Source organism: Colossoma macropomum, unplaced genomic scaffold (assembly GCF_904425465.1).
Source record: "Colossoma macropomum unplaced genomic scaffold, Colossoma_macropomum, whole genome shotgun sequence".
Lineage (NCBI taxonomy): Eukaryota > Metazoa > Chordata > Actinopteri > Characiformes > Serrasalmidae > Colossoma > Colossoma macropomum.
The window spans coordinates 224,244-248,569 of NW_023495466.1; the positions used below are offsets into that span (position 1 = coordinate 224,244).

A 24,326-nucleotide genomic window follows, 5' to 3' on the forward strand; every position below is an offset into this window, starting at 1 on the left:
TCACCTGAGTATCTCCAATTTACAATGTGAACTCATCAGTCCAGCAGAGAGCAGCTTCACTCCTGAATCCTGCAGGTCATTATTACTGAGGTCCAGCTCTTTCAGTGGTGAATCTGAACTCCACATTGATGCCAGTGCTTCACAGATGCTCCCACCGAGGTTACAATGATCCAACCTTGACATTAAATAATGTCTTTTTAGAAGCACAAAACAGGGTAAATCCTAAACTTACAGTGTACAGGCTAGTACATTCGTATTTATCTGCCTATAGCTTTCACTGCCAGTTCTAACTTAATATTCATATAGGCTAAATGTATATAGAAGCCGTTTTTCAAACTGTGTGTACATACTGTATGCTCAGTCAGCTCCACAATTATTGTCACACATAAAGATGGGCAAAAAAGGTAAGGAAAAAAGTCTTAGTCACTAATTAGCTCAATCTACCTCTAACCTTATTTTGAAGTACTCCAAATAATTTTTTTAAATATGTTTCACAGTTACTGGCACACACAGAAATTCTAATGAAAAAAAGGTATCTCAAGCATGAAGCTTTCCTGTCTCAAAATGAATAGACTCTTTTTGATGAGGTCTAAATGCTTAAAAGGAAAAACATAACATTTACACATAAAACGTGAAACCTAAAACTGTCCATGGAGGGCAGCACAGTTTTTTGCCTGCTGCTTAGTTTACATCATACATGAGCATCAGTGCCAGTGCAATGCAGTGTGCAGCCTCAAATGCACACATAGCCCTGATCAAGCAGAGAAATGGAGTTTTTTGTCGCTTTCAGCTCAATTTATTATTTTATTTTTTTTTCAAATCTGACTTTGGATGATGATCTTTAAGTCACATATGTTTAAGATTATTGAAAAGGTTTTGATATTTTATCACACTTTATATGATTTGTGATTTTTATGACCTAAATACAATCTTCGGTTGAGTATAGTGTTTAAATTTTACATTGTAGTGTCAGGGCTCTTCTTGGTTTCTGCAACAAGAAAAATGGACTGGAATATACATTTAACTTATATAAGTAAAATCAGATATGCATAGAGAATGCCGTAAATTTAAAATAACTTTGTCTATAATGGTGTTTTCCCCCCATTAGATAAAAGGTACAGGTCAGGGGGTTCATGGACATACTACGGAATTGAACAGTGCAGTCTATGGCGGTGATTTAGAAATTAGAAGAGGTGCTGATGTATTCTGTTAAAACCAGCTATGAAAATCAATAGAAAAAATTAGAAAACTAAATAAAAATGTTAATTCATGATCAGCATTAAAAGAAATACTACTTAAACATTCCATGCTGCATACAGGTTTTCTGGCTGGTCTTCCAGGCGTTTATCCAATCACAGTCAGAATGCTGTTGATGGCAAACAGATGTACTGTGCTCTTTTATAAAGGATATTCTTATTGAGCAGAACAGCTAAATTTACTATTTATCTGTTTGGATAAACAATGACTGTATAACTGTGTTGCTGCTCTGTGCTGCGGCCAGTGCACGTAAGCTATATCAGTGATGATGCCGGGTCGCTCATACCATGCAGAGGTAGCATGTATGTATCAGGTATAAAGGAAAGATTAAAAGCGCATGACTTATTTTCATATTTTTATAATCAGTGTTATTGATAGGCTGACTACTGTGCATTCACATAGTATTTTTACATGCAGTAATTAATTGACAGAAAGCTCACCTGAGTATCTCCAATTTACAATGTGAACTCATCAGTCCAGCAGAGAGCAGCTTCACTCCTGAATCCTGCAGGTCATTATTACTGAGGTCCAGCTCTTTCAGTGGTGAATCTGAACTCCACATTGATGCCAGTGCTTCACAGATGCTCCCACCGAGGTTACAATGATCCAACCTTGACATTAAATAATATAATGTCTTTTTAGAAGCACAAAACAGGGTAAATCCTAAACTTACAGGGTACAGGCTAGTACATTCATATTTATCTGCCTATAGCTTTCACTGCCAGTTCTAGCTTAATATTCATATAGGCTAAATGTATATAGAAGTCGTTTTTCAAACTGTGTGTACGTACTGTATGCTCAGTCAGCTCCACAATTATTGTCACACATATAGATGGGCAAAATACATACATGAGCATCAGTGCCAGTGCAATGCAGAGTGCAGCCTCAAATGCACACATAGCCTGTCCTCACCAAAGCCTGGGCAGTGCCATTGACATTCATCAGCATCACAAATATTAGAGAACAAACAAATAAAATGAGACAAAATTTGTAGACTTTCATGAGTTGGGCAATGATATAAAAAAAATTCTCCAAAAATCAACCTGGAGATTTGCAGAAGATGGCAGTATTTTGGGGCCATTTAATTACAATTAGACACCACATCCATGGCAGTAAATTATTTTAAATGTGTGTGAGAAGAAAGCCTTTTCTTTGATCTATCCATGAACACAAGGACCTTGAGTTCACTAGATGCGTCTGGAACTTTGATTGGAGTTTGGTTCTCTGGTTAGTTGAAACAAAAATAGTGTTTTTGGCTTTTGACACCATAAGTTGGTTTAAACATATTTTTGTTATACTGAATAGAACCTAATCCCCATTGTAAAGTATCACGATGTTTTAGGACTGTTTTTGACACATAAAATCATGGACTCAAGAGAGATTTTACTGGGAGATTTTACTTGAAAGTCGGTCTGTCTCTGCCAGAAAGACAAAATTGGGTCATGCCTGGATCTTCCAATTGGACAATGTTCCAATTCACACTAAAATGATTTACTGACCACAAAATCAAGTTTTTGACGTGGCCATCTCAGTCCACTGACCTGAACCCCACCGAAAAAATGTGGGATGAGCTGAGGAGGACAATCTAAATCAGAGGATCTAGGACCCTGGAGAATCTGGAAAGATTCTGTGTTCAGATGGGGGCTTAGATTGCTTGTATTCTCAGATTGCTCTGTATTCTCCTGTATTCTCTAACCAAGCGTTATAGAGAATGACTTACTACTGTTATGTGGGCAAATAAAGATTCCATAAAGTACCAAATGCAGGAGAGCCAATAATTGTAACACATGGCTTTATTAAAATATTTTATAAATGTTTTTGTTTAGAGCAAATCAACCTCAAACATTCTATTGTTCTCTTATTTTCAGTGTGAATTAATCAATTTATAGTGTAGTAATTTATAGTGACCTTATTAATACATGTGAGCTGACTGTATGCACTGTATGAATTCAGAATAAGGAATTTGTAGAATCTCACTCATACTACACTCACAAAACATAAATAGCAGAGTGAAGTCGAGTGAATATAAATATGTTTATAAGGGTATATGTCTATCATTATTTTAATGGACATTTCTCATTTCTTTACAGTTAATTTTTTTTTTTTTTATTGGCTTATTGGTCACTTATTTTTTTAACAGACAGCAAAGACAATTACATAAACAATTAACAGTATTATTAGTGACTATTAATAATTTTTTCCCCAAAGCTCATTCTTTGCTGGCCAAACACACTGGTATGAAACATAATCCTAACAGATGAGATCTACTTCACTTTCACAGGTAACATGGCCTTTGATAACTCCTAGCAGCTTTCTGATAGGGTTGCGTTTTTGACTCAGCATCCACAGCAGAACAGCAGCTCATGTACAAATCCATGACTGCTTGCAGATGGAAACTGCATCTATTTTAATTAAAAGGCTGGAAATTATAGTAAACACAACATATGCTTCAAATAAAAAAAAACTGACTTGAGTAGTATTAAACAAAGTATTGGTGATAAATGTATGTACTTATGTAATTGTGCTCACATGAAACTAGTGGTCAAAATGGCTGCTTAAAAAGTGAATGCTTCCACATGAAATGCTGCTGTTTGCTAAAATGCTCATGATTATATGTCAAAAAATCTCTCACACTTACTGGAGCTTTGCATGACATAAACTATATGGCTAAAAGTATGTAGACACCTGACCATCACATCTATATGAGCTTGCTGGACATCCCTTTCCAAAAACAGGGGCATTAATATGGATTTGGCCCCCCCTTTGGGGCTATAACATCCCCCATTCTTTTGGAAAGGCTTTCGACAAGACTGGAGTGTGTCTGGGGAAATTTGTGCCCATTCAGTCAAAAGAGTGTTTGTGAGATCAAACACTAATATTAGATGAAAAGGCCTGGCTCACAATCAGTGTTCCAAATCATCCAAAAGGTGTTCAGTTGGGTTAAGGTCAAGGGTCTGTGCTGGTCACTGGAATTCCTCCACACCAAACTCATAAAACCATGCCTTATGAACCTCACGGTGTGCAGAGGGGCAGAGTCATGCTACAACACAAAAAGGCCTTCCCCATAGTGGTGCCACAAAGTTAGAAGCATATAATTGTCCAACATGTCTTTGCATGCTCTAGAATTAACATTACGCTTTACTGGAACAAAGGGGCCCAAACCCTGTATAACAGCCCCAGACCATTATCTCTAATTTGTTAAACTTTACTGATAGCGCTATGCATTCTGGCATTTCAACTGCTCCAGATTCCAGTGCTAGTGTGCTTTATACCACTCCAGCCAGTACTTGGCACTGCACATAGCGATCTATTCAGTATAATCCAGTACTGCCAACGCTTGTCTATGGAGATTGCATGGCCATGTGCTGGATTTTATATATCTGTTATCAATGTGTGTGGCTGAAACACCTGAACTCAATAATTAGGAGGAGTGTCCACATAATTTTGAACATATAGTGTAGTTTTGTGCAGGGATAGTTAAATAGGTCTTTTAATGTAGAAATTGACATATTACAATAGCAAATATAGTCAAAGTGCCTTTTTAAAGATATATTCATCATCTAAATTAAAAATGGCAAAAATATAAATGCAGCACACCTGTACTTAACTGGCTCACATTATTTACCATTCAGACCAATTTCTATTGTGTACTCCTAAAATGTATATCATGTTAAAGTCACATTAAATTCAATAGTTTACTGATTTCATCTGTCATTCTTGAATTACATTGTCTTTTAATATAACCTACGGAGATTTTAACAATTTATTGAAGATTAGTCAGCAATAGAGACATTCAAAATAAGGTTAGAGAAAATAACTTACAATGCTCGTCTTGTGTTTTTCACCACTGGCAGTAGTCTCCTCAGTCCTTCTTCTGATGGTCTGTATTTCTTTAGCTCAAACTTCTCTTGAGTCTCTTCTGACATCAGCAACACAAACACCAGAGCTGACCACTGAGTAGATGACAGTTTCTGTGTTGAGAGATTTCCTGAGTTCAGGTATTCCTGAATTTCAGTTGTCAGTGAATTGTCTTTCAGTTCACTCAAGCAATGGAAAAGATTGGTGCTCTTCTCAAAGTGTTTTTTCATTTTGATCTTTCTTTTAATGTAGTCTACAATGGCCTTTAGACTCACTTCTTTGATGTCCATTACTCCCTGGAGACTCTTAAGGAGCCTCTGATTGGACTCCAGGCAGAGGCCACAAAGGAAGCGGAGGAAAAGGTCCAGATGTCCATTATCACTCTTCATGGCCTTATCCACTGCTGTCTTGAGGAGATCACCCAGTGTATGTTTCAACTTCCACTTTATTTTCTCACCTATGGTTTGAAGGAGTGGGTTACATTCATGACTGAATGTGAGGAACACAAAGACGGCAGCAAGAAACTCCTGGTAACTCAAATGTACAAAACAGAAAATCTTCTCATCCTTTTTAAAGATTTGTGTACAAACTCCAGAGTACACCACAGCTTCATCAACATCAATGCCACATTCCTGCAGATCATTCTCATAGAATATGAGTTGTCCTTTTTGCAACTGAAGAAAAGCTAGTTTTCCGAGCTTCAGTACACCCTCTACTCCCAGTCTGTCATTTTGCATTATGCTGTATTTCTCACTATTTATTCTTGTGTGAAACAGCAGGAAACGTGTGTACATTTCTGTAAGAGTTGTGGGAGCATTTTTCATGTCTTTGTCATCCTTCAACACTTCCTGTAGCACTGTGGCTGAGATTGAACAGAAGACTGGTATGTGACACAAAATGTGGAGACTTCTTACTGTCTTAATGTGTGAAATAATTCTGCTGGCTTGATCTTCATCCCTGATTCTCTTCCTGAAGTACTCCTCCTTCTGTGGGTCATTAAATCCACGTATTTCTGTCACATGATGAAAGTATTTTTGTGGAATCTGTTTGGCTGCTGCTGGTCGAGTGGTTATCCAGATGAGAGCAGAGGGAAGCAGCTCTCCTTTGATGAGGTTTGTTAATAGTTTATCAATGGTGGTCTCCTCTGTTACATTAGATAGTTTCTTTTGATTAAAATCTAGATTAAGTTTACTTTCATCCAGTCCATCTAATATAAAAACCACCTTACACTTGTCAGTCAGGATCTCATTTACATCTGCATTATGGAACTCATCATGGAAGTAAAGTAGAAGACTCCAGAGGCTGTACTTTTCCTCTTTGATCACATTCAGTTCCCGAAAGGGAAAAAACAGAATGAAATCTAAATCCTGGTTGCATGTGTCTTCAGCCCAGTCAAGAATAAACTTGTGTACAGAGGCCGTTTTTCCCACTCCTGCTATTCCCAGTGTAAGTACTTTAGTACCAAGCACATTTTGACTGGATTGTGTTTTGAAAATGTCACTGAACTTGATTGATGTTTCCTCTATTTTGGGATAAAAACATTCTATCCGTCTCACTTCATGCTTAGTGTTTACTCCTCCTGTGCAGCCTTCAATCACATATAGTTCAGTGTAAATGTCTTTCAAAAGCAAATTACTCCCTTCTAGTGAAGTCCTGTCATACAGCTTTGCAAACTTTGCCACAAAATGTCTTTTCAGTGCATCTTTTACACCTCCATCTTCTTTAGCTGCTAAAAAGTAACAAGAAAACAAAATGTTATTCCATTTTTAGTGATATGTGAGTAAGGATTGTATTATACAGAATTTATTCTTTGTGTATTCATGTTTGTTTACCACTGCTAACTAGCATGACTTATATCAGTAAAAAACAAGGATATGTCAGAAAGACAGTAATAATTTGTTTACTAATAAGGCTTAACAGAAAGTCAATCTATGACACATACTACACAAATTTCTTATTAAATTGTAAACCTATCATGTAAAATGTCTTCATTTTCTCTTTTGGTACAGCATAGAGGAAGGAACGTCAATTTATACAGTAATTGGTGGATTTGGTACACATTCTAACACATTGAGTTTAAAAGGTATATTTTGAAGATATTTCAAATAGAAGCATGGACTTTTCTGCATGGTCAGTATGTGCCAGTGTGAGGCCAAGATTGCTGGAATGTAAAGGCTTTTGAGCCTACAAGCTTACTCATGAACTATATTTTGCTTTCGATTTAAAACTTAAAATCCTGCATAGTCTGTGACTGGCTTAATCCCTGTCTGGAAAGCTGGCCCACAGTATACAAACCCCATATCACCCTAAATAAAGATAATAAGCGCATATGTTAAGGACATATGGGCACCATGATGTTTACTTTTCAATCATTGCCATGCACTGGTGAAGATGATGATGATGATGATGATAATGATGATGATGATAATGTGATGACTTTACCTGCAGTCAGATCACTAACTGAGACTCCAATCTGAGCTGCAGTGGAGGAGGCTGCTGCAGTCTTACCAGTTTCCTTCTCACTTCTGTCTCCACCTGAGAGAGTGAATATTAGCAATGAATAAGGAGTACAAAACATCTCTTTGAGCAATTATTATGGACTTGGGAGAACGAAAAAAAGGATAAAACAAATGCTGTCAAATGTTCTGGCGCCCTGCGATGGACTGGGGTCCTGTCCAGGGCAGTTTTCTGCCTTCTGCCTGATGACAGCTGGGATAGGCCCCAGATAAGCGGTTTAGATGATGTGTGTGTGTGTGTGTGTGTGTGTGTGTGTGTGTTCTGGTATACTAGACATAGTCTACTTTCCCAAAAAAGTAAAAGATGCCTCTTCAGATATAACATAGGTAGCCAGAACCAAACAGCTGCAACTGTACAGCCAAGCACTTCACTGCAGAAGAAGACTGGTTATTTTGCCCTTAAACACTTTTGTTTTGCTCAAAAACTGTCTGTACAGCAGGACCGACAGATGTTTAGGGCTGACACAGTTAAGTGTAAAGTTTAGTATTACTTCAAGTCCTTGCAAAGCAGAAATAAACATGTTCTGAGTTTGTCAAACTACAGAAAAATGTATTATTAACCACCCAGCCAAATTTGAATAATTAAGAAAATCACCACATACACAAAATTAGGTTTCAAAATCATGAAAAATAAGCTATATTTTCTGCTCTGAAATGCTGGGGGCGTGTCTACTGAAGGCACTGAAACAGCACCCAATCATGTGAAACATGCAAGCCCTCTTTAGCTTTGTGTTCGCCAGCATGTAACTGCTACACTATTTAAGGTGGCACAGGAAAATCTGAACATGAAGCTGGCAAACAGGAAGCCGACTTCAGTTCCATACTAATGTTGGCACATCCATTAGCTTACTAGGTTGGGCAGCAAAGCATTTCTTGGATTGAAATTAAGCCGCTAGCAGTTTTATTGGACTTGTACAGCCATAGCTACATGTTTCCTCTCAGTCTGCAACAAAATGGTATTTTTTTTCTTCAATTTATGCAAGTTATACTGACTAGCACAACCTAGCCAAATAAAGTTAGGCTGGGAGAACCACTGACGGTAATGTGCTCTAGCTGTTATAATGTTTTAGTGTTAGTAGAAGGTTCATGCTAAATATGTCTCTAGGGTGTCATCGAGCCACAGTTTCAGGCCCACCCAAAAAATCCTGAACACAAAAATGATGAAAAACAGTTTAAAAATCCACAATTCACTCCTACAGAGCTCACAGTCTTTTCACATGACTTCAGCAAATATTTTCTAACATGTATAAAATGTTTAGAAACAAATCTGTGAATTTTCCTTTACATAGACCTTCAGCAAATGTATGTTGTGGTAGGATTTTGGGGCTGTATTACAGAAACTTGCTACCTTTTTGTCTTAAGATCTGATGGGTCAAGATAAGGTTTTTCACAAATTCATATTACAGAAGCAAATCTTAATTTAGTTTAAGAATCTAATTTTATCTTAGAGCTCTTATCTCAAGTTCGTAAATCTTAACTTACTCGACTGATGTCGACAATCAGCTGTCATGTCTGTTGCCTAGTAACTGACCATATGTGCACAGCTGAAATGTAAACACGTAATCAAGTTAATTAGCCAGACAGCTAACGTTAACTACCGTTACTGAGGTAAAAGCGACGAATAAAAGTAAAGCGCGATAAACAGAAAGTCAAGAATATTGTATCAGAGCTTCCGTTTATCAGAGCGTCGCCACTCCACAGTTTCATTTTCATTTCCCAAACGCTTTAGCTGAGCACGCTAAGGTCATTCCTCCTAATAAACAGACACACGTTCAGCTCTGTCTCCTCATTATTCACCACCATCTGTATTATTTTATCTGATGAGTTTTAATCAACAATAACACATGAAGGTAATAAGAGGAATGGTGGAGATAACGCTGTTAGAAAAAAACTCACAAGTCAAACCACAGTTTTCAGTGTAGAAAAATGTAACGTCATTATGCTACTTATGATGCCTGTGCTGCCTATCACTGCATAAAACAATAGAAACAGACAATTAAAACAGAAGTTAAGACGCTCTGGGGTTTATCTTAAAGTTAAGAAAATATTTTGGATATTTTGGCAACTTAGGATGTTTCTGTAAAACCGTTTTCTCATCTGGAAATAAGAGAAGATTACAGCATTTCACTGCTAATTGTAACGTGTATAATAGTAACAAATAAAACTTTGAACTTTGATTTAATCACTGTGTTTCATGTTTTGACAAAGAAGACGACTGGAGGTTTTCTTTTAGAAATGTATGGATCTAAGTAACAACTGAAACCGCTCCCTACTACAGCATTTGCATTATATTTGTATTATCTCAATCTATGATTATATCAAATACCTCTGTGCGTAAAGTCAGCTCCAAAGCTGATATTAACTGGGCCATGAAACACACTTCCATGTAGAAGAGGTGCAATGACTGTTCCTCCAGTCTGAGCTGTGGAGTTCTGGACTGGTTCATTCTGCAGTCTGGTGGTCTGGACTTGACCAGTTTGATCTGTGTTCACATGAGGGTACAAAAGTGTTACTATAAAATTCCAGAAAGGATACAAAAAAGTCTCAGAACTAAACAAATTTAAACCAAAGGTTTTCTGTCAGCAAGCCTGCTTTGGCATTACATTTCCAGCTCTGAGGCTATGATCCATACCACTATCATAAGAGCATCCAGTATCACATTGTGGAGAACTATAATGAAGCATTTATCTAAAAATACTATTCATCTTCTCACTGGGTCTGAAAGAAGTGCTAGTGAACGTGTTGTCTTGTAAACACATCATGTAACTGTAAATCTTCTTAAGCCTTTTGGGTTCCAGCATAGCACACATGGTTGTTATCAACCCCCTACAAAACATCATAAACCAGCATTAACCAACAATGTTTATAATTAAACCAAATGAAACTTGGCATTTTCCACTGTGTACATTCTTCATTCAAACAAGACCACCTGAATCTATTAGAGAAATGAGTACACCATAAAAAGATCTTAATAAAAAGATAAACTCCTCTTGATCAACAGATGAGAAAGACAGTGGAAAGTGGAAAGAAGAAACGAAGTATATTCCATTACCTTGTTTATCAGTTATATTCTGCAGCACTTCAGGATTGTTTGCCATCGTGTATGACTGGAACTGAAAAAGGATAATGCAGTCAAGTTAATGGAGTTTTTTGATAACTGAAAAGATGAAGTAATATTTGGTGTCGAATTCCGCATGTGAATATTATAATTGGTAGTCTGTATCTATAAAAGATCATTTCTGATCTCTTAAATGGAGAAAACAGTCATGAATGTTCAACATATCATTGCTGTCAAAAAAAAATATATATGTATCTCAAAAATAATAACTTTACTAGTGAAGGCAAAAACACTCTTCATTTCTAATGTAAGTAATTTTCTGTTGTTCCATAAATAAAATAAAACAAAATAAAAATAGAATAAATTAAATAAAAAATTATAAATAATAATAACAGCCAATGTGAAAGGAGTTAAAGACATATGTGAATGTGTACATATGCAGATATGAATATCTATACATTTGCAGGTCTGAGGACACACATAATGCAATAACTATTATATACAGAATAATAAGAATATTAAGAATATTTATAAAATGACATTTGAACAGTTGTGCAAATAAACATGTTACAAAGAAGTGTAATACAGTAAAGAGATTTGTTTGGTTTAGTTTAAAGTGTGAGGTGACTGCTATGGTTAATGATCTACAGCTTTTGGGGCATTAGCGTGTGTGGTTGTGCTGGTTTTGATGCTCCTAAATCTTCTACCAGAGTAAAGTGGCTAGAAATGTCCAGTATGATAAGGGTTATCTGTAATTTTGAGTGCACTTCATCACCCTGTAGTTGTAGATGTTCTGTAGTGTTGGCAGATACATCCAGGGATCCTCTCTGATGTCCTGATTATGTGCTGGAATTTGGCTTGTTCTTGCGAGACTCATCACCATTGGCTATGACGCCCACTACAGTGATGTTATCTGCAAACCTCAAGATCTTCACAGCTGGTTCCTTAGAGACACAGTCATTGGTGTAGAGACTGAAGAGAAGGGGTCAGAGCACATTATCTTGTGGTTCTCCAGTATGGGGGTCTGGCGTGTGTTTTCCAAGCCACACCTGCTGTCTACTGTTCATCAGGAAATTCATGATCCACTGGTAGATGAGATCTGCCACAAACAGCTGGGGCAGTTTGACCACTATGGCACTTAATGCTGAGCTGAAGTCCACAAACAGAACTCTAACGTAGGTTCCAGGACTGTTGAAATGCCAGGCCACGTTGACCACAACATCAACAGACCGGTTAATTCTGTATGCGAATTGTAGCAGATCCAGCAGAGGGTTTATAATGGCCTTCAGGTGATCTAGGACCTTCACGACTACAGAGGTCAGGGCTACTGGCCTGTAGTCATTTAGTCTAGTAATATTGTTTTTTTGGGGGACTGTAATGATGGTAGAGGTAATCACACAAACATCTATACAATTCATTTGATAATTCTGTAAGAGATTTGCTGTTACCACTGCAAATGGAGGCCAGTTTTCTGCTTGAGACTGAGTTCCTGCTTTCGTAGTTGTTTTTAGTCTGAAAACTTTACAAATATGAAAGGGAAACACTACATCAATGATCATTATTAGTTTTACCTTTCTCTGGCTTTGTCTTCAGTCTTCAGAAAGAACATCTGAAATGTCCATCTTCATCAAGATGCCCAGGGTTAGTTTACAGAACTACAGAATACAAAAATATCACAAATGTGTAATTTCACAATAGTGTAATTTCCCAGTGTATGATGAATATATCTTTTGATGTACATTAGACACCAGGCCAAGTACTTACTCTTTGTGTGCTCCAGTTTTCTTTTCTAAATGACATTTAACCAGAAAAATAAAAATCAGTCAGAACACATTCCTGTCAGATTACATCAACCTAAGTCGGTGAAGTGATTTGACAGCAGACAAAATGTATTTATTATGCTAAATGCTAACTAGTCACTAGCACCAAACAAATGACTGCTCAGGTGACTGCTCGGGTGCCTGCTGCGTACCACAACAATAGTGGGACTGTTAATAGTCAGCAAGCAAGATAAAGTCAATAATTGGGTGTTTTTAACTTGCTTATGGAGCAGCACTGTTTTCTTTCATGCATTCAGTAACTGTCATTTGTGATGATGTCATTAACACCTGGAACACACAGAGCCATCAATGCAGCCTGTGTTTACAGCAGGAGTGAACCGCAGAGCTGGTCTCCCAGTGCTTTGAGGTTCACACGGACAAATGTGAAGAAGGGTACTTATAAAATAAACTGAGGTGACAACCTGATCATACACGGTGACTAACCATGAAACTGTGGCTCCTTAACAACCCCGTCTCTGTTGAGAGTCAGGATTAGACTGTGCAAGAATAATTAATCTAAATCTTCAGTCACCACACGATGCCATTTGTCTGGACAGCATTTCCTCACACTTCACAGGCCGACCTACACTTCTCCTCATACATATTAATAACTCAGTAGTAGCGGTTGACAGGACTGGACCGGATCTGATAATAATCAGTTTTCCAGTAACTGAAATTGGCATTTCTACATGTGTTTTAGCAGCTAATTCAACTTTTAACAGCATTAGACTGATCAAAACACTGACGAGTGTCAAGTAAAATCAGCAAACATTTGTCTCCATTCTCTCTGTGTTTGTGGGAGCTGTAATGAGCTGAGCAGCACAGTCATAGCTCAATATGACGCAAGTGTATGTCCACTGTAGTCACGTAAACATGGCTCCTGCATACAGCTCAAAACTTGATGGAAACAACACATTTCTTTGATGAGAATAAATTTACTACTCATGGGAAAAACACTGTGTGGGGACTCAAAAAGAACGACAGTCTGTGCATTTGTTTTACAAATAATTACATTACCAACACACCAAAACGGACTAAAACTAAATGTGAACAGGTATGTGGGGTACACACACACACACACACACACACACTCACACACACACACACGCATACACACACACACAGATACACACACGCACACACACAATAGAAATATATTAGAATAACTTTTCTTTATGTGTGCAATCTTTCTGATATTTTTAATTACATGTTCATTTTTACTATTTTATTCAAGTGTCATTTCCAAGTGTTTATGCCGTCTCGGCTCTCCCTGCACTTTACTAGTTAATCAAGATAATTTTTTATTCTTATTTGTTTACATTTTTAGCTCAACACTCATGTTGAGAAGCGACTCCTTGTTCTCCATGTTCTCCAACAGTAGTAACAGAACATAACACCTTTTAATTACTTTTTAATGTTTAATGACCACCTTAACACATAATAAAGAACTCAACAAACATCATGAAGTCATTCCTTTATGAATGAGATTAAATCCTGATTTCACTGTATAGATAATCTTCGTGTAGTTTCATAATGCATATGTGTTTTATTAATTATAGACTGCTTAAATTCTGCACCCTTTCTGTACCACAACCGTCCTTTTACACTATTACTCTAGAAAATATTTCCAGTTTCCACAGTAAAACAGAACATATTTCAACTCCCTACACTAAACACATCTGTCTCAACTCATCAGTAAAAGTTCTGAGAGCATCTACTGTTAAAATATTTTTAAAAATGAGTTGAACTGAAACTGATCAATACCAGGAAAACTGAATGAGTTCACTCATATAGAGCAGGAAGACAGAACTGGAGTGTCTAGAGCTCGTATTCACAAAGCTTCTCAGAGTAGAAGAACTAATCTAGGACTCTGGCGGCCCTGCAGAAACTTTCACATGATGACATTTTGACTTTTTATGTTACTTAAAAATGAACAAACTTGTTACTTTTTGAATTTTTAAGATTCAGAAGCTGTAAACATATACATTTTGTTGTTACTCATAAATATATAATTGAAAAAATGTAAGAGCAATAATAAAATGCTGATCTCAAATAAGCCAGTTGGTTAGCCTGCTGTAGACTTCCTTTCTTCTCGTCATTTCATTCACTCCTACTTTAACTTTACACTTTCAATGATACTCTAATATAAACTTTTCACTACAGAAGGAATCCAGAACAGCATTTATTGAAGAACAAAATGCTTTCGAACATATTAAAATGTTGTAACATCATGTAACAGTGGATCGAGCCTGAGTGACAGTTAAGTCCTGCTTGTGCGTGAGAGAGACTGACAGACAGAGATAGACAGAAAGAGAGATAAGAGACATTCTTTGGCTCCAGTTCAATTTCAGGTGGAATGTTTTGGATTCAGTCACGTACACTTTTCCACAAAAAACTGGTTGAGGTGTCGGGTTCCAGGAATCACAGACACTTTCTAGCTACTACAAAACTCCTAATATTACTACTACTGCTAATAATGATAACAACAATAGTAATATTAATTGCCGTAGTAATGTTTTATTTACATAAAACTTTTCACAAAACCAAATTAACTTCAATTGCAGTAGGTAAAAAAGCCCCTGTGCTATGAAATAAAAGGAGAACCCTTTAGTAAAGAGGAAAGCACTGAGATGGTTTCTGAACGATGAAACAGGACAACACTTACTGAAAGATTAGGGTAGTAAATAAAGTTTGGGGGCTTCGCTACTGAACAAGTTGCCCCTCACTGAAGAACTGAGAGCAGATATCACAGCAGTGAGTCCATGAATAAATCACAGACTGAATTCAGTTCTTATTCAGGAAAAAATCAATCATTAAATATATAATAATCAACTATTAGTTTCCCATTGTTTAGTTATTAGTTAACTCTTCATTAAGCATTAGCTATTACTTAGTAATTGATTAAGCACTTATCAGTTAGTAATTAAGTACACTGTTAATTGATAAGTTAGCTTGTCGTTAGTTTATGTCTTACTTACTCATTATCTGTGTGCTAATTGCTGCTTATTACACTGTTAATTAACTAATAAGTATTTTTCTTCATATAAAGAAGTAATGTGATAACTTACTAGCACTTATGTGTTAATCCTGCTAATTACCTGTTAATTAACTTTCCATCACCTCACTTTGGTTCATTAAAGATGCTTATGGTCACATCTGACCGTAAGATGAGCGCACAAATTCACGGACGGTTTTGTTATTCATCACGTTCATCTTGGCATATCTGTACTCATATCTGGTAGGAGTGCATGTAAATTTGGGCATAAATGCTGGACATGTGGCTAATTAACCAAAACTATTATCAACATAATCTGTAATCACAAAAATAAGAACAATAGAAAATTTCAATAATACTAATTTGTGTGCATGACAGTCCAGTACAAAAGTGGATGTATTTACTTTACATGCACATCGATATAAACAAGTGCTGCAACTATTTCATGTTCCATTTAAAGACACATTACACTGTGCTTTTGTTTCATACTACTGACTCACAAACACAGCTTCGGTCATACACTGCAATAATACAGCGTTTATTTTAGGGAATTAACTACAGTAAACAATCACTCTACTATGTTAACAACACAGAGTATTTTGTTTTATTTCACATTTTATTTTTTTCCAGTTGTTGTCATTTTAATACTATTAAGTTTGGTCAGCAGGGGAGGAGTGCACTCACTGCTGGACATCAAACTCCACCCACGAGCACGGCCATTAGCTTTCATGCCAAACACTGCCGTTTTATTGGCTGGCTACTGAAACATCTGCATGAATTAGGGTGTGCTTCATGTAAATGATATGTAAATGAGGTGCTGGTAGGCTGGTTTCATGCACTGAAGCTGATTTATCATTTATGCTCAAATCTCCACTTGTTTCCACATCGTACAAAATTGTTATGAATCAGACGCAGAGCAGTTCAAACCTTATAAAAGGCAAAAAAGTGTTCTTTTTAAGCAACTTTGATGATTAATGGGCCTTTTTCACAAGATTCGTGATTACTTCCGGTGTGACTTTCATGATTAATGGCCATTAGATCTTTACATTTTGACCATTAATTACTTAAATTCCTCTTAATCAACCATTCAGTGCTTCTTAAATTCCTCTTACTTAATCATTAATTACTGCTTTTGTGTCCCTCCAAGTAAAGTGACAACACAAAATCAGTAATTAATGGTTAAGTAAGAGGAATTTAAGAATTAATAATGGTCAAAATGTAAAGATCTAATGGCCGTGGGCCCTTTTCACAAAGAGTCGCGATTACGTCCGGATTAAGCATTAGCAGTGAACTATAATGCTCAAATACTGAGCTACAACAGACATATGTTAGTTTTTGTGCACTATCATGACAAAAGGAAGTGAATGGAAGCACTGATTTAACTGTATACACAGCTAAAATGCTGTGTGTGGTGCAGCCCTGCTTACTGCTGCAGCAGCTGCTCACATCAAGCAGTGTCTCTGTAGTTGAACAACATGCCAGCGATTTCTGTAATATTTCTGTTTTTAAAGAAATTAAAGTTCTTCTGTGTAGTATGAATTTGGTAGACGTTGTTTAGCTGTAGCTAGGTTAGCTAGCAATGCTAGAAGGCATTTCTAACTATAGCTGTGTTCCCAAAATAAGGAAGCTAACCTAGTTAGCTTTCATCAGCTGCTGCCACCAGCCGGCTAACGTGGAGCAGGTTCTGTGACACATTTAGCTACAGGATGCAGCGACTTCTGACATAAACACAAACAAACACTTTTATATGTAAAGTCTATTTTACAGACCTCGTTTAAACTGTATTAGCTTACGGTCGGCTAGCAGGCTACAGTCGCTAATTAGCTAGCCTGCCATTAGCAGTTTGAGCTCCAGCTTCGCATGAGTAGCAGACTTTAAAGCTAAGTTAGCTCTAACGCTGGCTATGTTAGCGATCTGCCAAACAGCATTATTCTTATAGTTTCATGGCGACTTTTGAAGCAGCACTTCAGAAAACATCCACCTTTCACTGCTCAGCCAAAAACGAGACTCCCAGCTGAAAAAAAAAACATCTGAAAAAGCTGCTTCATGTTAGCCGGGCTTAGCAGTAGCTTCTAGCCAGTATAGCTAGCTTAATATAAACAGAGTCTATAACATTCATGCTACATATAAAAGCTCTTCTTTCTCTATAAAACAGAAGATTACAGAATCGCTGGCGTGTTGTACAAAGACACAGAGACGGCCTGATGTGAAGCAGCTGCAGTAAAAACAACACACAGCATCTCAGCTCTGTTTACAGTTCAATCAGCGCTTCCGTCCACTTCTCACTCTCACTGTCACAGCCGTGCAGGAAAACTGAAATACAGCTGTAGCTCAGAGTTTGAGCACGATAGTTCACTACTAAACATTCTGACATCGCTTCTGCAGTAGTTAGCTGTATGGAGAGGAAGTGAGTTTTACCCTGCTAATGCTTAAACCGGAAGTAGTCACGAATCTTGTGAAAAGGGCCCATTAATCATCAAAGTTGTGTAAAAAAGATCACCTTTTTGCCTTTTATAAGGTATGAACTGCTCTGCGTCTGATTCATAACAATTTTGTACGATGTGGAAACAAGTGGAGATTTGAGCATAAATGATAAATCAGCTTCAGTGCATGAAACCAGCCGACAGCACCTCATTTACATATCATTTACATGAAGCACACCCTAATTCATGCAGATGTTTCAGTAGCCAGCCAATAGAACGGCAGTGTTTGGCATGAAAGCTAATGGCCGTGCTCGTGGGTGGAGTTTGATGTCCAGCAGTGAGTGCACTCCTCCCCTGCTGACCAAACTTAATAGTATTAAAATGAAAACAACTGAAAAAATAAAATGTGAAATAAAACAAAATACTCTGTGTTGTTAACATAGTAGAGTGATTGTTTAGTGTAATTAATTCCCTAAAATAAACGCTGTATTATTGCAGTGTATGACCGAAGCTGTGTTTGTGAGTCAGTAGTATGAAACAAAAGCACAGTGTAATGTGTCTTTAAATGGAACATGAAATAGTTGCAGCACTTGTTTATATCAATGTGCATGTAAAGTAAGTACATCCACTTTTGTACTGGACTGTCATGCACACAAATTAGTATTATTGATATTTTCTATTGTTGTTCTTATTTTTGCTGTTACAGATTATGTTGATAATAGTTTTGGTTAATTAGCCACATATCCAGCATTTATGCCCAAATTTACATGCACTCCTACCAGATATGAGTACAGATGTGCCAAGATGAACGTGATGAATAACAAAACCATCAGTGAATTTGTGTGCGCTCATCTTACGGTCAGATGTGACCATAAGCATCTTTAATGAACCAAAGTGAGAAAAGTGAAGCAACTGAATATATGGAGGTGATTGAAAGTTAATTAACAGATAATTAGCGGGATTAACACATAAGTGCTAGTAAGTTATCACATTACTTCTTTATATGAAGAAAAACACTTATTAATTAATTAACAGTGTAATAAGCAGCAATTAGCACACAGATAATGAGTAAGACATAAACTAACGACAAACTAACTTATCAATTAACAGTGTACTTAATTACTAATTGATAAGTGCTTAATCAATTACTAAGTAATAGCTAATGCTTAATGAAGAGTTAACTAATAACTAAATAATGGGAAACTAATAGTTGATTATTATATATTTAATGATTGATTAGTGACCCTTAATGTAAAGTGTTACCGACACATGTTGAAAATGACACAGGTTGAATACAAATAATTTCTTTTGCTGATAAAATGTAGCCCTTTCTTCTGACTGTATTTCAGAGAGGTGTCTAAACTGGGTTAATGAGCGCGAAGCACTTCTCTGTGAATTTGTTAAAATATTTCTCAGTTCTTGTCTGTTAAGTAAACATCAGATGAATCAGCTGTGGAATCCCAGCTAGGCATTTTTTCAAACTAAGAAAAAAAATTCTATCGAGTTTGACTTTGCTAGTTACATGTAAAGGCTAGAAGAGGAGGACAGTATAACACTATTGTGATAAATTATTTATCATAGTAAATATGCTTTATTGAGCATGTCTCGGATATCTTTAGCACTTAAAGAACACTGACCAACTGCATGTTTCATAATTAGTCCTGTTTAACTGGATTCAGTGCAGTGCAGTATGTGAAACACTGAATAATTCATAGTTCATATTCATAGTTTTTGGTGGCTGTTTTTAAAAGTTCCAAAATGTTGTGATACGTAATGTGTATTGTGAAAAGATCTTGAAGTATCAAGACATGACATTTTTGCTGTATCACCCACCCCTAATAGATAGCTAACATTATGCTAACTTTAAAGTGTGCTGCTGCTGCTCGTTCTCCAACTGTCTTCATATCTCTCTCTCTCCCTCTCTCGATCTGAGCTGCGTTCATTTAGCAATCAAATTCAAAGCAGTTTTTTTGTTTGAAACAGATTAATAGCAATGCTTTTTTTCAAGTGTTTAAACTTACGTGGGTTGGTGTTTATACGCCTGAGTGCACCGCCAAAATATAACCTATGCCTGGGAGAAACTGCTGAATTTTTTTCAGAAAAAGTACATTATCCAATAAATTAACCTCTCATGGACATTTATTAATATGAAACCTGTTCATTTAAGGTGAAATATAATTATGAGTGTTGTATTTATACCCATTAATATTTCAGCTCTGTTCAGTCATTCTGTAAACAGTTACACTCAATGCTTAAAACACATTTCTGAGCCTAAAGGGTATGGCTGAGAAATTGAAGCTTTTGCTTTGATTTTTTATTCATAGAAGCCCATGATGTGACGTTAGACAGGTGTGAGTTGGAGAGCTGGTGTGGAATAACTCATAAGAACCATCTTCATATACAGTGCAGTGAAAACAGGAATCAATCACACAGAAAAATCTGTTTCACACCAAAGACCATCATTACAAACAGAGAGAAAATGAAACATTACAGTAAAGCTGTATCAATCAGGAAAAAGAGAGCAATCTTACCTTTACTGGTTCCGTCTACAGTACAAAGCCATATCAGTGCTCATTTACACAGAAAACATTCTTAAAAACAAAAGACAAGCAAACTTTACTGACAGCACACACTGACTTTATCTCTACTTCAGTACTGTATCTTCTCTCATATTTCACTGTGCTACACAACGACACACACTCTCAGTCCAGACTCGGTGATAATATGACTGCATTTCTTGTTCTTTAGGAAGAACTAGTTGAGGTACATTTTTCTCACATTACATCACAAGCGTAGTTTTGGCAGATCAAACTGCAGGATGATTTTATCATCTGTCCGGTAAAATGTTTTTATCAAATACGTTTGCAAATGTATGACAACGGCCAAGATAGTTTGTTTTTTGCTTCATGTACTTTAGTGTTTGGAACACATTTCCAAATAAAACAATACACACCTATGTATTACTTTTCTATATGAGCTCTGAGAGTAAAGAGAAAAATGTCTATATGGGTTATTATATGGGAGTCAGTGCTCTCTGTCTCCAGTTAAAGCTCTGATGGAGACAGAGTTTTCCAGCAGTACAGGTTTCTACATCTACACTCTCAGATAACACGTTAATCAGAGCAACACAGTAAAAGAACAGCAATGAAAATACAAGTAGAACATCTGCAAGAACATTAAAGTCCATCTGAACTCAAAATGAACCTTTTTTAACCTGGTTAGTTCATATTCCCAGTCAGGTTAAGAACGATTCTTTACATAATATTTTATCAAATAATATAATATGATTCTGCATCGTATTAAAAGACAAAATTCTTGTTTTACCAAATCTTACCATTAAAATATAGACTTTAGCTCAGTCCCAAAAAACATCGGTAACATTTACTTGAACTTTGCAACGTTACACTGACGTAATCATGCCATAAACATGTCATGAAAGATGCCATATGCTGTCAGATGATGTCCAGTAATAAAGTTTTACCAAATCATCTTCTGATTCTTGATTATGCTGCCATGCAACAAAAATAATATTGACCAATCTTATCATGTTATATAAAGTTCCTTCTAGCTCATCTTAGAGCAGCAGTTCTCAAATCAGTCCTCAAGACTTGACAGTTCATTTACTGTTGTTCTGTTTCTGTGTTGGGTTTGGACAGAGTAAAAATTTAGACGGTCTGGAGGGACCAGCTGAGTCAGTCCTCACAGAGAAAACAAACACTTTCAGTAGCAAACTTACATCCTCACTGTTCTGTCATTCACTCAGCAGTGGTTTAGCTGGGGATCTATGAGGTTTAAATGCAGCAGTCAGTTCCAAGGAATCACAGACAACTGAGCATTAAAATACATGTGACTGTCAAAATAAGAATGAGTCCACCTGATAAACCAGGCCATCACATTATCTCATGATCAGCCTGAACCAAAATGCTAAATCATTATGGCTTATTAGCCATTTAAAAGTAGTTTATTGAGCTCAATATATAAAATTATTAAATTAAAATATAGCGTAGCATATATTAATTTACTCTAATACTGTAATTATATTATTTTATATTATATTATATTGTCATTTGCACACAGTTTTCATAAATTATGAAATAAATGATTCTGGCTCTAAAATAGACAGATGCTGTTCCATTTAATTCTGTATTAATATGGTATAAAAACATGATGTTTTGTAACAACAGACTTAATGAATCATGTTGCATTATTTTTAACAATACATTAAATAATAAGTCATCCCTCTGGGAAGGCAGCATAAGTCAGCCATCTTCTAAGGTATCTTAGAAGACCTACTTATTTTGAGCAGCACTACATGGGTCCTTCTCGGCAAAGACAATTCCATAACACAATTCAGTGGCTGAGAGTTCCATCACTTCAGTTTGTAATGTAAATATTTCTTGTCTTCTGTCTTCTCTGTTTTACTGTTTTGACTGACTGTCGTATTTGTTTATCATATTTAATGTAGCTGTGTTAGTAGATCACTAGTAGTCGCTCCTGTGGTTAAATTTGTTCACTTGTCTCATGTGACCTGACAGCGTTTGTGACTAGTTACGTAAAGCTAACATTAGTTAGCTTAGTTGAAGGGCTAACTGTGTAAACACACTGGCTCTTCAATACGAGAGAACCCAGTTTAAAATACTGGCTGTTCACTGTTTAGTAGCTCATTTTATCTGTGAATAGTTGGCCAGTTTAATTCTATATTCTGAGATGTTGCTGCTAGTTTAGAATAGTTTTCTGTCCACAGGACCTAAAGAGACAGACGGTATAGAAGTTCACAGGTAGGACTGTAATCAAGTCTTTGTAGAGTTCAAGACAAGACCAAGACCATGACCAAGTCAAAAGCGAGTCTAAATGAAAGTGAGACTGGATCAATAACAAAACCGAAAAAAAAAGAGTCAAACACACCTCTTTTGATGCTCTACTTGTTCTATCTGGAACATTGCTGCCAATACTGTGTTTACCTCAGAAACTGTTTTACTACCTCAGTAATTGTAATTGTTTTACTACCTCAGTAACTGCTGTGTATATGTATGTTATCTGACATAACTTACAGATCACATCACATCAAATATGTCTGCACCTTATTCCACTACCTTATGTCCAGAAACCTGTGCTGTGTCAGTGCTATACTGTCCGGTCTGTTTACTGTGTCTAATGTCTGTTTAATTTATTGTATTTATTTTTTTTCTAGCTTAATTTTTGTTTGCACACTGTCTGCATGTTCGCACTTTGTAATTTAGTACTTTTGTACTTTTTGTTCCTTGTTGCATCGTGTTGTTCCTGGAGGAACGTAATTTCGCTCCACTGTGTACTTGTACATAGATGGAATGACAATAAAAGCCTCTTGACTTGACTTGACTTGAAATATTCCAATCATTAATGCCATCAATCTGACATCAATGACTCTTCCTGTCCTTTCATCTGCTTTGATCATCTGGCCCTCGTTTTAATACATTATAAAACAGTACAATAGAGTTTATATAGAAAATCTCTGAAATAATTCACCTCTGTGTAAAACTTTACTGCCATGTTCAACACCATCCAATCAGACTTTAGAAACATACTGTTCAAACTGTAAACCAGCCCTCCTACCTGACCTCACTGACCAGTTTAGCTCTGATTAGTGATATTAAACTATACATTGGCTGATCTACTATCTGCATTTTATACATGACCTAAATGTCTGATGAAGGAAAAAATCCTGAACCAGCTGGTTTCAGTAAAACAGTGTTTTAAACTGGGACTAAAACCCAATTCTGTGGTACATTTTGCTCTAATCAAAGACCCAGTTTGGTCTAAATAATGGGTAACACTTTACATTAAGGGTCGCTAATCAATCATTAAATATACAATAATCAACTATTAGTTTCCCATTATTTAGTTATTAGTTAACTCTTGTTTAAGCATTAGCTATTACTTAGTAATTGATTAAGCACTTATCAGTTAGTAATTAAGTACACTGTTAGGTCATAAGTTAGTTTGTCGTTAGTTTATGTCTTACTTACTCATTATCTGTGTACTAACTGCTGCTTATTACATTGTTAAATAACTAATAAGCATTTTTCTTCATATAAAGAAGTAACATGATAACTTACTAGCACTTATGTGTTAATCCCGCTAATTATCTGTTAATTAACTTTCAATCACCTCCATATATTCAGTTGATTCACTTTTCTCACTTTGGTTCATTAAAGATCCTTATGGTCACATCTGACCGTAAGATGAGCGCACAAGTTCACTGACAGTTTTGTTATTCATCACGTTCATCTTGGCATATCTGTACTCATATCTGGTAGGAGTGCATGTAAATTTGGGCATAAATGCTGGATATGTGGCTAATTAACCAAAACTATTATCAACATAATCTGTAACAGCAAAAATAAGAACAACAATAGAAAA

General features: G+C 36.4%; 1 protein-coding gene across 9 annotated transcripts in view; it reads right to left on the reverse strand.

Annotated features, from left to right (window-relative positions):
- The window catches only part of LOC118802178 (NACHT, LRR and PYD domains-containing protein 12-like), a 58,049-nt gene that overhangs the window by 29,068 nt on the left and 4,655 nt on the right, over window positions 1–24,326 (reverse strand). For 5 of the 9 annotated variants that reach the window (XM_036562655.1, XM_036562659.1, XM_036562656.1 and 2 more), the window contains 8 exons: window positions 12,454–12,478; window positions 12,261–12,344; window positions 10,684–10,744; window positions 9,958–10,113; window positions 7,558–7,650; window positions 5,080–6,844; window positions 1,698–1,868; window positions 5–175 (listed from right to left, as the gene is read on the reverse strand). In XM_036562655.1, coding sequence (XP_036418548.1) covers window positions 5–175; window positions 1,698–1,868; window positions 5,080–6,844; window positions 7,558–7,650; window positions 9,958–10,113; window positions 10,684–10,729 — 2,402 coding nt within the window. In that variant the 5' untranslated portion in view covers window positions 10,730–10,744; window positions 12,261–12,344; window positions 12,454–12,478. Of the gene's footprint in view, window positions 1–4; window positions 176–1,697; window positions 1,869–5,079; window positions 6,845–7,557; window positions 7,651–9,957; window positions 10,114–10,683; window positions 10,745–12,260; window positions 12,345–12,453; window positions 12,479–20,458; window positions 20,480–24,326 lie in introns of those variants that run through there. The other 4 variants (XM_036562662.1, XM_036562661.1, XM_036562660.1 and 1 more) reach the window with 3 other exon arrangements.